Genomic DNA, 14,255 nt, shown 5'->3' on the forward strand with positions numbered 1-14,255 from the left:
GGTTATCCCACCAACGGGATGACAATGGCTGGTACCATTCATTCCTCGCCTTTATTGGTATCTGCCAATATAGGCAGTGATCCTAGTTGGCAATACTACTAGGACAACATGGCATGGTCACTGAGGAACCAGATGCACGTTCTAGTACGCTCAATGATCCATGCAGCTTGCAGTAATATATGCTCGCAGTAATATACAGCACTCTACATTGCAGCCAATGTTAACACCATAACTGTCCGCACTGATAGTCTGGTATCAGCCAGGCTTAGCATCAATACAGAGTGCACATCTGTGTGTCATGCATGATCGCAATTCCTTTCTTTGCACCAACAGCAACAACCCATCCAGCCCAGTCAACCATTGAAATCCTAGGTCATCGGCGCTTCATTATGCGGTAATGAGGCTCTGTCGTTGGGCGATGCCATGGCCGCTAGTTACTTTGACCCCATGTTACATGTAGCGGCTTGAACCTGGGCATTGGCCAGGATCCGCGTTGCTTGTTACATTAGTCAACCCCAAAGCCCAAAAAGCCAAAGCCCAAGAAAGGGGACAGTGTACGACTAATAATAATACTACAATAATTACTACCAATAAGTCTTTCATCCTTGCCCGTCAAACAATATAAACCCTGTCACACTACGTCTTCACAGTGGTCGGGACGATGCACCTATGGGCCATCAGGGCCATCACAAAGACCTCAGCATCTACGGGCTGTTATACTGATGCCCATTTCGCTTCTTTTTACTGTCGACAGTTTAGTTTATACACTACGTATTACTACTACTACCAGAAAAGCCATCACCACCTTCTCCGCTCCATCAGTGTACTCATACGCGCCTTAGCTTTCAGGCATTCATTCCTAGTTCTGTGTGCTCAAAACAATATAACGTTCACGTGGCTGTTACTTGACTACATCCTTCATGTTCTCCCTCACCAGGTTTACCCTATGTATGCACCGTGATTTGATAAATGCCTACAAATGGCCTTCATGACGATGGCATTCAATCTTGAACAGGCAATGAGATTGGAGAGGAAAAAACGTCAGTGAATTACTGTTAGTGATGATGCGGTCGGTTTTTTTTCCTCAGTATATTGCGTCATTCAGGTTACTCAGGACCAGTCTATCCTCATTTAGTACCAAGGAAGGTGCAACCCATATTGAAACAATTCACGTACTACTATTACCATTACTACCTACTTTCCATGAAAATTAGAACGCAGATAACCCCGTCTTTTTCTCTCCTTTTTTTTTCTACCGGCAATAAATCCTAGACACAAACATACACATCCGCATCTATACTGTCTACCTTGATCGGCTTTTCAACGTTGCGGCATCTAGCTATAAGATGAGCACTTCTGCGGCAGGTGCCGCGGCCGTCCTCCTAACGGCAGGCATCATTGTACCATTCTTCTTCTTTCTTTTAATTACACGTGTCACAGTCGTCAGACCCGAGGAGGCAGATGAACCTGGCAATGGATATCGCAAGATTGGTGTATCGCAGTCTAGGACTAATGCCATCAACCTGAATCGGACGGCCCACAAACCTCGTCCTGGGCAGCCCCCTGAGCTCCAGAGCCTCTTCATCTATCCGCTCAAGTCATGTCGAGGAATTGAACTCACCCGCAGCCGTGTACTCCCTACTGGTCTGGAATTTGACAGGCTTTACACATTTGCCCAGCAGCGAGAGACGGCGGGTGAAGGCCAAGACCCATCGACCCGTACTTGGGAGTTCTTGACCCAGAGACAACTTCCTCTCCTAGCCAACGTTGAGGTGGAACTTTGGCTTCCAGTGCCACGGGTAACGGGGAACGGGGCTGAGATTGGCGAAGGTGCGGAAGATAAGGGTGGTATCATCGTCGTCCAATTCCCATGGGCACACACCGGACTTACCGGGCTGGTCCAATGGGCCATCACCAAGCTCACCAGAGGTTACAGTGCCCACCCCAAGAAGAAGTTCATGTTGCCTGTCAACTTCCCCTCAGAAGAAACCATAAAGACCAACGGCTACGAGTACGAAACCGTCAGGATCTGGAAGGAGACCACGCTGGCACTCAACTTGTCTAGCGAGGTGCCTCTTGAGATCAAGTCATACCTAGGCATGCAGCCTGATCGACCCCTAGGCCTATTCCGTATGGACCCATCGAGACAAAGAGAGGTTTTCCGCTGTGCACCTACTAAGGAGACTGCCGGCTACCAGCCTGTTATCGACTTCCACGATGCTGTGAGAAAGCCCTCCCCTCGGGACGGAACCGACTAATGGATGGTTTGCTGACAGCTTGCTTGGCAGTACCCTCTTCATCTCATGAGCCTCAACAGCATGTGGGATTTTGAGTCAATGATGCTCAAGGATGACACGGTGAATCCTTTGGACGTGCGCCGTTTCCGATCCAACATGATCAGTAAGCACACCACAAGGCGCTACTTTTCCCGACCTCTAGCGTGCAATCCTAACCTCTTGCCCCGTCAGTTTCTCGAGCTGAGGCCTACGACGAGGAAACCTGGCGGAAGATCAGCTTCTCACATGATTTCACTGGCGACGAGAAGAGTCTGTTTGACGTCTCCTGTCGCACCGTCAGGCAAGTTGAATTGAACTAAAGGGAGACCACACGCACGAATATTAAGGACTGATGGACCTTTCCTTACCATACTAGATGTAAGATGCTCAACGTTGATCAAGAAACTGGAGTCCGGCACAAGTTCGAACCCGACCGCTCCCTCCGAAGATTCCGAGACGTGGACCAAGGCGCACCCCGATGGGGGTGCATGGGGATGCAGCTTTGTCCGCTGTTCGCCAACGCTGCCGACGAGAACAGCCGGCAGTCTGTGCTGGAGGTGGGCATGAAGATATCTGTCTTGGAGACAGGGTCGCACCTATACATTCCCCAGTGAAGGAGTTATCGTGCTAGCTGCTCTAGGGGATCATGGCCCCAGGTTTCCTGGGATGGAAGGGCATACATTATGTGGCGTAGGAGCAGGACACGTGGCATCCCTATATCTCATGGACAAGTGTCCAGTTGCTGGCATCAATAGCGCTGTTGCTTTCCTAGAACATATCTTTTATTAACATTCAACATTACTTTCCGAATGCGATTACCTACATTGATATCTCTAAAGTGATTGCATATCGACAAATAATCAACGGATGATAAAAAAGCATAAAACTCATGTATATTGTTCTCGGATGAAAGGAACCTGATATATATATATATATATATGTAAAGAACAAAGGTTAGAAAGGAAATTGGAACAACCAATCATCGCTCCGACCCAAGAGTAAACAAACAAACAAACAAAATAGACATAAGTTCATAAAAACCATTCATTGCCTCGTATTAAGCCGTTTAGTAGAGTTGATGGAGTGGTAGTAGTAGTGTTTCATTTCATATCGGCGGGGGTAAGAGCCTGGACATGACTGGTACCCTCGCTGAAGCGGGTGCGGAAGATGCGGTTGGCATTCTGGAACATGCCATCCTTGAGGCTGACGACGATGAACTGGGAACCTTTGAAACGCGTCTTGATGAGGCGGCCAATGTTCTGGGTGTGCGACAGGTCGAGGGCGGCATCGACCTCGTCCAGGATGTACATAGGCGCGGGCTTGAACTGGAGCAGGGCCATGATGAGGGACAGGGCGACGAGGGAGCGCTGGCCGCCACTGAGCTCGGTGAGACTCTGCTTCCAGACCTTGCCGAGGCACACCTTGACCTCGAGACCTTCGCTGATAGTCTTGCCCTCGGGGGGGTCGAGCTTGGCAAAGCTGCCGCCGGGGAGGAGCTCCGAGAAGATCTGACCAAAGTCGCCGTTCACCTTCTCCCACGTCTCCCGTAGGGCCTTCTTCTTGTAGTCGTCGAGGCTGATGATGGTCTCCTCAATCTTGCGCTTGTCGCGGATGACTGTCTTGATCATATTCTTGAGGGACACCTCCTTCTTCTCTACGCTGTCAATCATGTTCATCACCTTGGGGTTGATCTTCTTCTTCATGCCCTGGAACCGCTCCGTCAGGTTGCGCAGCGTCGACTTGCACTCGCCAATGTTTTGGCCCTGGAAGTCGTACGGCGTTCCGCTCCGGCCAAACTTGTCCTTTTCATCCTCGATCCACTCGTGTTCTGCCTCCAGGCGCGTCACGTTCTCCGCGGCACTCTGCTGCTCCTTGTTGAAGCGCTCTAGCTGGTGGCCCAGCTTTTGCAGCTCCAGGCTTTGCTCTGTGATGCGCGAGTTCTTGGATGACGTTGCATCCTCTAGCGCGCGGAGCTCGGTATCATACGAGTGCAGCTTGGCCCGCTCGTCGTCCAGCTGCGCCTCCACCTCCCGCGACGTCTCGGTGAGCTCGGCCTGTTGCTTGGCGAGCCCCTCAATGTCTTGCTGCTGGCCCTTGATACCAGCCTCCACCTCCTGGAGCTGCTCCTGGCTTGCTGAGAGATCGCTTCCCACCTGCTCGAGATCCAGCTGTGCATTCTGGAGCTGCTTCTGAAGCGCCTTCATGGCCGACGAGTTCTTATCCAGACCTGCCCGCAGCTTGTCTACCGACTTCTGGAGCTCCACCAGCTTGGCGTCCTTATTGTTGTCGAAGTCCTTCATATCCTTTTCGATCCTCTTCACATCGGCGCTGGCCTCTGCCTGGCGCGTCTTGGCCTCGGCGATGCTTTGCTGGAGCTCCGAGACTGTAACCTTCATGGTCTCAACCTCCTGGATGATGGACGACGAAGAGTTGCCGTTGATCTGCCCTTCCGCAAGGCTAATCTCGTGAGACTTGAGGTCAAGATCCTGCTTGATCTGGCGGGCCCTGTCGAGCTTGGACTTATCCCTGGCCATATCAAACTGGAGCTTCTTCAGCGACTCCTCGGCCTGGGCGAGCTGCCGGGTTAAGTTGTTGAGCTTCTGAAGCGTTACCAGCACGCCACTCGAGTTGGGAGCGCTGCCTCCAGAGAGCGTTCCAGACGGGTCGTAGGCATCTCCTTGGAGGGTGATGCTGCGCATCCGCACATTGGGGTCAAAGGTAACGCGCTTGGCTGTCTCGGCATCGGCGCAGATAAGAGTGTTTCCAAAGACGTAGTCCATGGCGGCAGAAACCTGTTCATCATATCCGACCAGGGTTAACGCAAGGTCAACCTTTCCTGGTGCCAGGCTTTGGGCTGTAGCGATGGCCTGAGCAGAAGCCTTGAACGTAGCAATCTTGTTCAGGGGTATGATTGTCACGCGCTTCCTCAGCTTGCCCTTCTGGAGAAGCTGCGTGCCAGTCACCTCGGAGTCGACCACAACGTTGTACAGGCGGCCACCGGCACAAATTTCCAGTGCGGTGCCTGCACGGGTGTGCTCCTTATCGAGGGTGAAGAGCTGGGCCACTAGACCCTTAACCTTGGATCGATCAAAGTTTGGTGTTGGGTCGGCATAGTTGAAGTCGATGTTAGCGACCTGGCGCTTGAGCTTGTCCGACTCTTGCCTTAGGTTCCTGATAGATTGCTGGAGTGAAGACTCCTGCTTGTACATGGCCTCCTCGTGGCCAGGCTCAAAACCAATCTGACTTAGCTCCCCCTTGAGCTTTTGGGCATGCGACTTCAAGACGTCGAGGTCGCGGAGGAGCCCGGCATTTTGATCCTTGGCCTTCTTGGCTCGTGGCTCCTCCTCCTTGATTCGGCCTTGCAAATGGGCAATTTTAATCTTGGCTTGCTCTTGTTCTGTCGCAGCAGCGGTTGCACGGTTTCTGGCATCCTGTAGCTGGCCCTGATAGCCATTCTCCTGGCCATCCTTTGAGGCAACACCCGTCTGGAGCGTCTGCAGCAATTCTTCCTTTGCATCGGCCTCTTTCGACTGCTTTGCGAACTCGTTTTTGGCCTCGTCGTATCTGGCCTTGACGTGCTCAAAGGCCTCGTTCTTTTCTTGCAGCGCAGTCTTGAGCTCCGCTACAGATTTCTCCACGGCAGACTTCTTCTCCTGTTCTTCCACCAAACTCGAATTCTTCAAATCCATGACGGTGGCGAGGCGTACTAGCTCGCTTGAGTGTTTCTTGGCCGCCTGTTCAAGAGCCTGTGCCTTGCCACCCTTCTTGAGCTCCTTGTCACGCTGGGCGCGCACCCTTTTTAGATCCTCCTCCAGGTGGGCAATCTCGCTCTTCATGCGCGATGTGGAGTCCTCCAAGACCTGCTGGCGCTGCTTCTTTGACTCGAGATCGGCCGCAGACTGCTTTAGCTTCTCTTGGCACTTGAGGTAGTCATAGGCTACTACGATGCGCGTAAGGCGCTCCAGATCATTCTGGGTCTGCTGAAAGTCCAGGAATGCTCTCTTCTCTGTGCGCAGCTTCTCCAGCTTCGGCTCAATTTCCTCCTTCAAAAGCTCACGGAGCTCCTGCAGTTTCATTTCCTTCTTGGCCATGGTCTTCAGCGCTTTGTCCCTTCGGTCTTCGAACATTCGTGTCCCAGCGGCTTCCTCAATCATGGCGAGGATCTCCACGGCCTTCATGTTGAGGACCTTTGTGATGCGACCCTGCATGATGAGGAAGTTGGGGTTGTTGATGTTGAGCTGTACAGACTGAAATAGGTTCTGGACGGTTTGCTGCTGCGCCCGGTGGCCGTTGATGAGGTACTTGTTTGAACCATTAAGGACAATCTGACGGGTAACACTGATCGATGCGTACTCTTCAAAACCAATCGGCGACTTTTTGGTATCTCGGTTGTCGAAAACGATTGTGACACTGGCCTTTTGAACACCGGCCTGACCGCGCTTGTATATAAGATCCTGAAGAGTTCACAATCAGTCAAACGAATCCTGCATCCCTGCGCTCTAGGCCGAGGGGTCGTACTTGGAGATTCTGAGCTCGGACGGTGGACATGTTGGTAATACCCAGAACAAAACAGATGGCATCGAGAATGTTGGATTTACCACTGCCATTAAGGCCAGTGATGGAGTTAAAACTCTCATCCCTTTCTGGTGTTAGAACGCTGGCAAGTTGGGTATCATGGTCGGCGGGGAAGGGGTCTCACCATCCCGAAATGACAGTCCGCGTTTGATACGACTTGAAACCCTGTTTTGGAGTTTAGTATTTTAGGTAGAGGAAGCGGGGAGAGCAAAAGGCCATACGTCAATGATAACTTCAATCACCCTCATGATGGTGACCCGGGCGGTATCTCTGCCGCGAATATCCCTAATCGGGGCGTTGTCTTGCGGGTTGCTTGATGTCGCAAGCAGAGGCGCGCCTCACCGGGGAGTAAACACAAAGTAGGGATGTCGTGTTTACTATCTGATAGGTGCTTTACCGCTCTTATCATCACGTGAACAAAAAAGCACTCAAAGCACGCACTTTCCGCCTTCCCCTCCCTGACGCGGTAAAGTGGGCTGTCAGACCTCTAATTGCGCTAACCCAGTTTGGGATTGATCAAAACAACAAGTCGTTCCAGTCTTGATCTTCTGCGCAGTCGTTGCCAACCCTTCCCCGGTTTCCACCCACCCTTGAACTCCATTTCCTTACCATTAACTCACTCAAGATCCCTCATGTCTCCGTGAGAACCGATACATGACGTCCCTGGCTAGTTCTAGAAGCCGACATCACGCGACCTTGCTCTCGACAGCCTACCCCATCTACCATGGCCATGCGGGGACCGCGCCTTCAGGTTGGCTCTGCCGCCTGGGTGGCCGAAGAACGCTCCAGCGCCCTCCAGATTGCCCAGGCCGAAGTCGAAGAGTTTTCCTTCTCTGCGAGGAATGAACTTGAATGGCTGAACGAGCACATGGCTGGCATATTTGATGAGAACGAGACGTACGCGTCAACGCCCCGTCCCTAGGAACCATATATGCTAACAACGCGACAGGAATTTCGCTGAGACCTTCAAGACTCCTGGAAAGCTTCGTGGAAAGACTCCTCGAACGGCTCTCAAATCGAACGCCTCCGAATCGCGAGCAGTAAGGGTTCATCGTCTTGACCGTGTTTAGCCAAAGCTGACGTCTTCTAGCCTCTATCGGACGTGTTCGCCGCCACCCCCAATGGTTCAACAAACCGATTCGCCCAGAAACTCAATCGAGTAAACTCGCCAAAAACCCAAACGATCGCCGCCAAGTCATCTTCCTCGCCATCGAAACCGGTAGCTCGCAAGCAGAACGCACCGGGTGCCGAGATGGCTGGGCCTGGAGGGGCATACCAGGACTCTGGATATTTTGGGAGCCAGGATGTTCACTCTAGCCATGCGCGCGATGAAGAAGAACTCCTTTATTCTCAGCAAACTCCTGCTGGTGAGCCTACCGCGACCGGTGTATACATGAGCGACACCCTCATCCGCACGGACTCATCCGAGGAGTACCAAGCCAAGGAAGTTGTCTCGTCCGATGCGCTTGTAGAAATGGAGCAGGATGATGAAGCCAGTGAGGTCGAGGATGTAAAGGACGTTGTCATGGAAGAAGACGATGTTCCTGACTCGGAACAGCCGGTTCTGACCTCTGAGGCAAAAACAGCCCTAGAAGCATCTTCTGACCCTGTCGCATCCCCGGCGCATTCTGTGGAAAGTGCATTGGATGATGCGCGATCAAATTTAGACGCTTCCAGCCCAATTCGCCCGCTGGTCCGCAAAAGCAGCCTAAACTTTGCCTCGCTCCCTGCAAGGGAACCGCTCACTGCTGGAAAGAGCCTTGGTACTCGAGCTTCCCGTACCAGCTACTTCGATACCAACAGGAAGAGCCAGTACAACTGGGCTGCTGGAGGGAAAACACCGGGAAAGCCTACTCAAGATACAGATGACGCCGAGGAGGAAGACAGAGAAGAATTGAAGAACGAGGAAATAGCTCGACCGGCCGAGGTCAACCCGGCCTTGAACCACAACAAAACTTACACGCAGAGGCTTCAAGATCAGATCAACCTACTGGGCAAGTCAAAGCCAAGCGGCAGCAGGCCCTCGAAGTCGACGCACAACCTCGCCTCCCTACAGCAGGCTGCGGCCCCCTCACAGCCTACCGAGGTGTCCAAGTCCCCGAGTCCCAAACCCGCGGAAGCGACCACAACGACCCCCGGAGCGTTCCCCGAGGATGACGATGACTGGATTGATCCCCCGGTTGCGTCCCCCACCTTTACGAAGCCACAAAGTCCAATTTCCCCGCCATTGCCGAAGAGTCATTCCGCGGATGTCATGGAAGGCATCCACGAGAACGATCGCATCAGCGACGTCAACTTTGAGCCGCCTACACACGAGCGCGGTGGTCAGTCTGTCTCCCCCCAACGAGCTCCTACTCACCAGACCGCCTTGAACACACCGGGGCACGCAAAATCTGTCTCGGTGCCGACCGTTCCACTGCTTCCTCGGGCTGTCACAGATCAGACTCTTCCGCTCACAAAGGCTTTCTCGATCCCGCTTTCTTCCATGCTGGACGGAGACGGTGCACAGACGCCTTCGCATTCGTCGTCTCGCTCGTTCCGGGATAGCCCTTTGAAACAGGTTAAGAACAAACTGTCTTCGATCCTGAAAAGCTCCAAGGGTCTTCTCGCCAGCAGCGCCGCCGTCAGTGCGGAGGGGAAGTCGTCTCTTCTCTCGCCATCTACAACGCGCATGGGATTTCACGTAACAGCCTCGACAGAGTCCCTTGCTACAAGGGCGTTTGGCAACAATGTGGCTGCCGACAAGGATGATGACAAGACGTTACCAGTCGCGCGACGAACCAGAGCCTCTCTTGAACGGGAAAAGGAGGAGAAACGCCGCCAGGCTGAAGCCAGGCTCCAGGAGCAGCAGACAGATAAGCTCGAAAAGGCCAGGGAGAAGGAACGAGAGAAGGCCCGTGTGTTCAGCAAGGAGCAGGAGCGCATTGCAGCTATGGAGAAGCAGATGTCCAAGGATGGGGAGCGCGCACCCGTTCTGGAAACACCCGAGCCCACTAAGAGCAGCACTGGCAAGATCCAGCGTCAGCCGGAGACGGTTACGAATATTGTGGATCGTAGCGTTGACATGGCCGATGCCCCGCCCCTGGCACCCCCGTCAGCACATCGGCCTGCAACAGCCAGCCAAGTGGCCAGGCCGAAGGAGATCAAGAGGCCCACGAGGCCTACGAGGGAGGCACAGGCCAAGGCGAAGCAGGCCCCTACAGTCATCAGAGTCAACACGGGATCGCAGCACTCGCAATACCACTCGACAGCAAGCACTATAACAGCCAACGCGCCCGAGAGCGTAGCACCCTCAACGGCCCCTCAATCCCAGCCGGCAGCCCCGGCTAAGGCGAGCAAGGCCAGCAAGGCCGCACTGCAGTCCAAGCCGTCAACGCAGAGCTTGAAGGCCAGCACTTCCTCGAATGGGCGAGCAAAGGTTCCGGACTCGGCTTCGCAGAAGCGAGAGCAGGAGGAGAGGGAAGCCCAACGGCGACGCGAGGCAAAGGCGGAGATGGAGCGGAAACGAGCTGCAGCCCAAGAGGAGCAGCGGAGACAAGAGCAACGTCGGCAGGAAGCCGAGCGCCAGAAGCAGCGCGACCGCGAACAGGCGGCTGCTCATGCGGAAGCGAAGCAGACTTCCCAGAGTGCCCAAAGGCAGGCGATGCTCGAGAAGGCAAAGCAGACCAAGGCTCCGCCACCAGCGACCAGGTCCCACCAGAACGGGCCACCCGACTTTGGCAGCTCGACTCGAGAGGCACAGCCATCCCGGCCTCCTTCTCGGATGGACAGCGGCCACCCCACCCAGGCATCCAAGGCTGGCATGAAGCGGAATCCGGCTCAGGAAGCCAATGACGACTACAATGCCAAGAGGCAGCCATCTCGTGGCGGACCGTCGTACCAGGCCAAGGATGCCAAGCGACGCCGAACTAGCGAGGCGGGCGAGACCGAGGTGGACAACCCGCCCAACATCAAGGGTCCCCCCGTCCGCCCCTCGGCGGCTTTCAAGAAGGTAATCACAACCCCCTACCGAGCTACGGAAAGCGATCGGCTGTCTAACGTCCTACACAGGAGCTGCCCAAGAAGTCACTATTCCAGAACGGATACACGAATGCGCCTCCCAGCGCGACGCGCGACCTATTCAAGGCTACGGTCACGTCGCAGTACAACAACCAACACAAGTCTCCACTCGACATGGCGCAGATCTCCAAGGGTGCTATCCCGTTTGCGCCCGCCAACGCAAACCACCACGGATCATCCTCATACAAGACGCCAGCCAGGCCGCCGGCGGCTCACGGCTCCAAATCGACAGCCAAGTCTGCGCAGAGGTCATCTCCCCGGTTCCAGAACGGCGAGTCTATCGAGCTGCCTGAGATTGACACGGACGACGAGGACGACGAGGACGGCGGTGGCCGTGGCATGGTGGCACCGTGGGTCGAGTCTCCCGAGCTGCGCATGGCTCTTCTCAGGCAGGAGACTCTCGATCCCACGGACATCTTTGGACCTCCTCGGCCGCTCAACATGGAAGAGGTCTTTAGCAAAAATAAGGACAGGTGGCACAAGTTCCGTGCTCGCACATCCAGTGCCAACTGGAGTGGCTTTGACCGCTTGACGGAGGAGGACATCCAGAAGGATATGGCGGCGCGCGACAAGATGCGTCGCGAGGGCGGCTGGTCGTTTGAACTGAGCAAGGACCTATGAGGCCGACACGGGGATGAAACGGACTGTATTTGAAGTTGAAACTAGTTGGGGAAAGTAGCTGTTTGGGTAAGCTCCCGTCGTACGAACTACTACCGGAAGGGAGCTGGGTATTATTACTGCATGTTTTTTTGTGCTATTGATTTGGACAAGGCGTCATCACGGGTATAGGCATAACACGGGCTCTCGGGTTCACGGAAGCGTTAGAAGGAGAAGACTCAGGATAAACATCAGGAACCTTTGCATTGATGGGAGACTGCCTCTCGACCGTCGCTTGTGATGATTATGCGGAGGATATCGGAGAGGACAAGATAATCAATGCAGAAGATGGGGACTAACGGTTAAGCGCCGTAGCGTTCGCAGTAGCGTTCGCCACTTTCACGTGGGGCGGGCGGAGAATAGGAAGAAAAAAGAAAGAGACCAAAGGGGATCGGGGTGGGACTTTCACATGTTAAAAGCCAAGATCAACAGCACGAACACCAAGATTGCTTACTTGTTTGGGTGTCCTACTTCTGCTTCTTCTTCTTCCTCCTTCTCCTCCTTCCCCCCTCTCTTTCTTCCTCGCTCCCTTTCGGTCGTGCTGGATAGAAAAGACAGGATACTTGTCATTATCATGTGCTGATGAAAGAGCTGCGACAACCGTGGTAACACTCTTTTACATGTGTTCCATGTGACCGGCCAATCCCCCCCCAAAAGTCACGTATCAGTACCACCACCCCCCGCCCCGCCTGCCACCCATCTTACCAACGATCACCGGGACACGTTGAAGACGAGAAACAGATAGGGTCAGTGTCACCTTTCTGGAAGGACTTGAGGGGGCAGAAGGAAAAAAAAAAAGGTTCGCAACCAAGAAGGAAGGGGTAAAATGACGCACCAGCTGGACAAGAAGCAGTCATCGTCGCCACCTCCTCTGATCCCCATGCTCGAGCAGGTCAAGTGGGAACGCACGACAGAGAGCAGGATATCGACAGTCATCAGACTGCTACCCGCATCATTGCAGCCGCGTATAGGATCATTCGGAGGCCAGTTTAGAAGGACGTCGAGTTTAGGGAGCATACGGGCCACGGCCGAGATACAACAACAGGAGCAGCAGCAGCAGCAACAGCTAGTCCCAAAATCATCACCACCGACACCCCCGAGACCGGTTTCTGCTCCTGAGCAGGCGGCCAAACGATCGTCTTGGAGCATGATGGAGTCCTCGTCGCCGTCCAGTACGGAGGTCTCGGCTGCGCTGGATAGGATTGTGATTCCCGAGACAGGGGTGCGTGCAAACGACAGGAAGCAGCAGCAGCAGCAAACTGGAATCAACTGGCGACTCGTCGATCAAGGTAGGCGGATGGCACCCGCCCATGCATGATGGAAGGAGAGCATGGAGAGTGCTGACAGCCAACCTAGGTACCAGCCTTGTTGGCATCGCCGCCGACGCAAGCGACGGCGACGACGCAGCACTGAGCAGGAAAGCCTACATTGATGGCCTGACATACCTTCTCAAGAGTCTCCCCGCGGACCTCAACGGCTACGAGGCAGAGCAGGTACGGGCAGCCCTTCCGGTGCAGGTCTCGCAGAGGGGAGCGGGGGGAGACTTGGAGCAATCCAACGCCCTGCGCCCATACTACATGTATCCGTCCGGTGGTGGGCGTAGCCATCGAGGCGGGGGGGACGGCCGCCGGCGAAACTCGACAGTGCACCGCGTCGTCCATGCCCTGGTGCTCAACATGATCCTCGTCGTCCACCTCGTGCTCCCATACGTGGCGCTGCTGGTAAAGGCCGCCATGAGCGTCGAACGCCGCTACAGAATGTCCGAGACCATCATCGGACACAGCATGTCTGCCTTTCACGTCGCCGGACGACAGTGCGCGCGTGCCGCAGAGGCGGTCCTCACCACTACGCCCAGCCACGGCGTGTCCAGTACGTTTGTCTGGACGGTCGAGGAGATCACCAGGGGCGTGTCGGATGGTCTGGGAGAGGGGCTGTTGATAACCAGACTGAGAGACAAGAGAATCTCGTGACGGCCACGTTGATGAGAGATGATGACGATTACGACGGAAAGATGCAGACACAAGAAATCTCGACTAAATCTAATGAATGGATTCTGAATAGTGAAACAACCTTTCCCCCCCCCCTGAAACATCTCCCCGTTGATAAAATATACACTTATCTGTATAGGTAGAGAAAAGAGGAGAGAGATGAGAAATGAAGCAGTGATCTGCGAGCATAGAACCCGTGTTATGAAAGAAAGAGTCTTGGTTTCTACAAAGAAAAAAAAAAGCCTTAAAAGGAGACCTATTTTAAACTATCGTGGGTGGATATGGATAGAGGTCTACACCACACGGGGGAAAGACCTAGTTTGTCTCATGGCGGCGGCGGCGCAGAGAGCACCGAGAGGCGGGGGAGAGCTGAGGGTCGAGTCCAATGCTACTACAGACACCGGCCACGAACAATGGGGTTGGGTTTGCATGTGTTGGAAAAAGAGAAGAGAGTCACATCCGTTTAACATCATTGTAGTAATAAGTCAATATCGTCGGCGCGTCCACTTCTTATCGACGGGTATTATACGCTAGGGGAGCAGGGTGCTCCGGAAATGACGGCAACAACGATCATCACAGACATCAAGGCCACCAGCCTGTGACAAGAAGAGGTACGGCAGAAGCCCAGGATGCAAAGCACCATGCAACATCATCACTGGGAGGAAAGGGGAAAGAAGAAGTGACTACGGATTGTCTGCAA

The 14,255-nt window shown here is 54.1% G+C and overlaps 5 protein-coding genes across 5 annotated transcripts; 4 read left to right on the plus strand and 1 right to left on the minus strand.

Moving 5' to 3' along the window:
• Window positions 1-1,346: 1,346 nt before the first annotated feature.
• On the plus strand, window positions 1,347-2,596 carry GMORB2_0469 (MOSC domain protein; the record flags this gene model as incomplete). The annotated part of the gene is made up of 3 exons (XM_035462454.1): window positions 1,347-2,222; window positions 2,277-2,400; window positions 2,469-2,596. 3 exons carry the CDS (start codon window positions 1,347-1,349, stop codon window positions 2,594-2,596), a joined length of 1,128 nt encoding a protein of 375 aa, XP_035325384.1.
• A 63-nt stretch (window positions 2,597-2,659) lies between these two features.
• On the plus strand, window positions 2,660-2,890 carry GMORB2_0470 (MOSC domain protein; the record flags this gene model as incomplete). Its single annotated transcript, XM_035462455.1, has 1 exon — window positions 2,660-2,890. The coding sequence occupies one exon, from the start codon at window positions 2,660-2,662 to the stop codon at window positions 2,888-2,890; it is 231 nt and encodes a 76-aa protein (XP_035325385.1).
• A 486-nt stretch (window positions 2,891-3,376) lies between these two features.
• On the minus strand, window positions 3,377-7,099 carry GMORB2_0471 (structural maintenance of chromosome 2; the record flags this gene model as incomplete). The annotated part of the gene is made up of 4 exons (XM_035462456.1): window positions 3,377-6,730; window positions 6,816-6,915; window positions 6,976-7,016; window positions 7,073-7,099. The coding sequence occupies 4 exons, from the start codon at window positions 7,097-7,099 to the stop codon at window positions 3,377-3,379; spliced, it is 3,522 nt and encodes a 1,173-aa protein (XP_035325386.1).
• A 476-nt stretch (window positions 7,100-7,575) lies between these two features.
• GMORB2_0472 (Inner centromere protein, ARK binding region) lies at window positions 7,576-11,531 on the plus strand (the record flags this gene model as incomplete). Its single annotated transcript, XM_035462457.1, has 4 exons — window positions 7,576-7,748; window positions 7,801-7,891; window positions 7,942-10,842; window positions 10,902-11,531. 4 exons carry the CDS (start codon window positions 7,576-7,578, stop codon window positions 11,529-11,531), a joined length of 3,795 nt encoding a protein of 1,264 aa, XP_035325387.1.
• A 324-nt stretch (window positions 11,532-11,855) lies between these two features.
• GMORB2_0473 (uncharacterized protein) lies at window positions 11,856-13,537 on the plus strand (the record flags this gene model as incomplete). The annotated part of the gene is made up of 2 exons (XM_035462458.1): window positions 11,856-11,868; window positions 12,924-13,537. The coding sequence occupies 2 exons, from the start codon at window positions 11,856-11,858 to the stop codon at window positions 13,535-13,537; spliced, it is 627 nt and encodes a 208-aa protein (XP_035325388.1).
• Window positions 13,538-14,255: the final 718 nt, after the last annotated feature.

This window comes from Geosmithia morbida, assembly GCF_012550715.1.
Source record: "Geosmithia morbida isolate 1262 chromosome Unknown scaffold_0, whole genome shotgun sequence".
NCBI lineage: Eukaryota > Fungi > Ascomycota > Sordariomycetes > Hypocreales > Bionectriaceae > Geosmithia > Geosmithia morbida.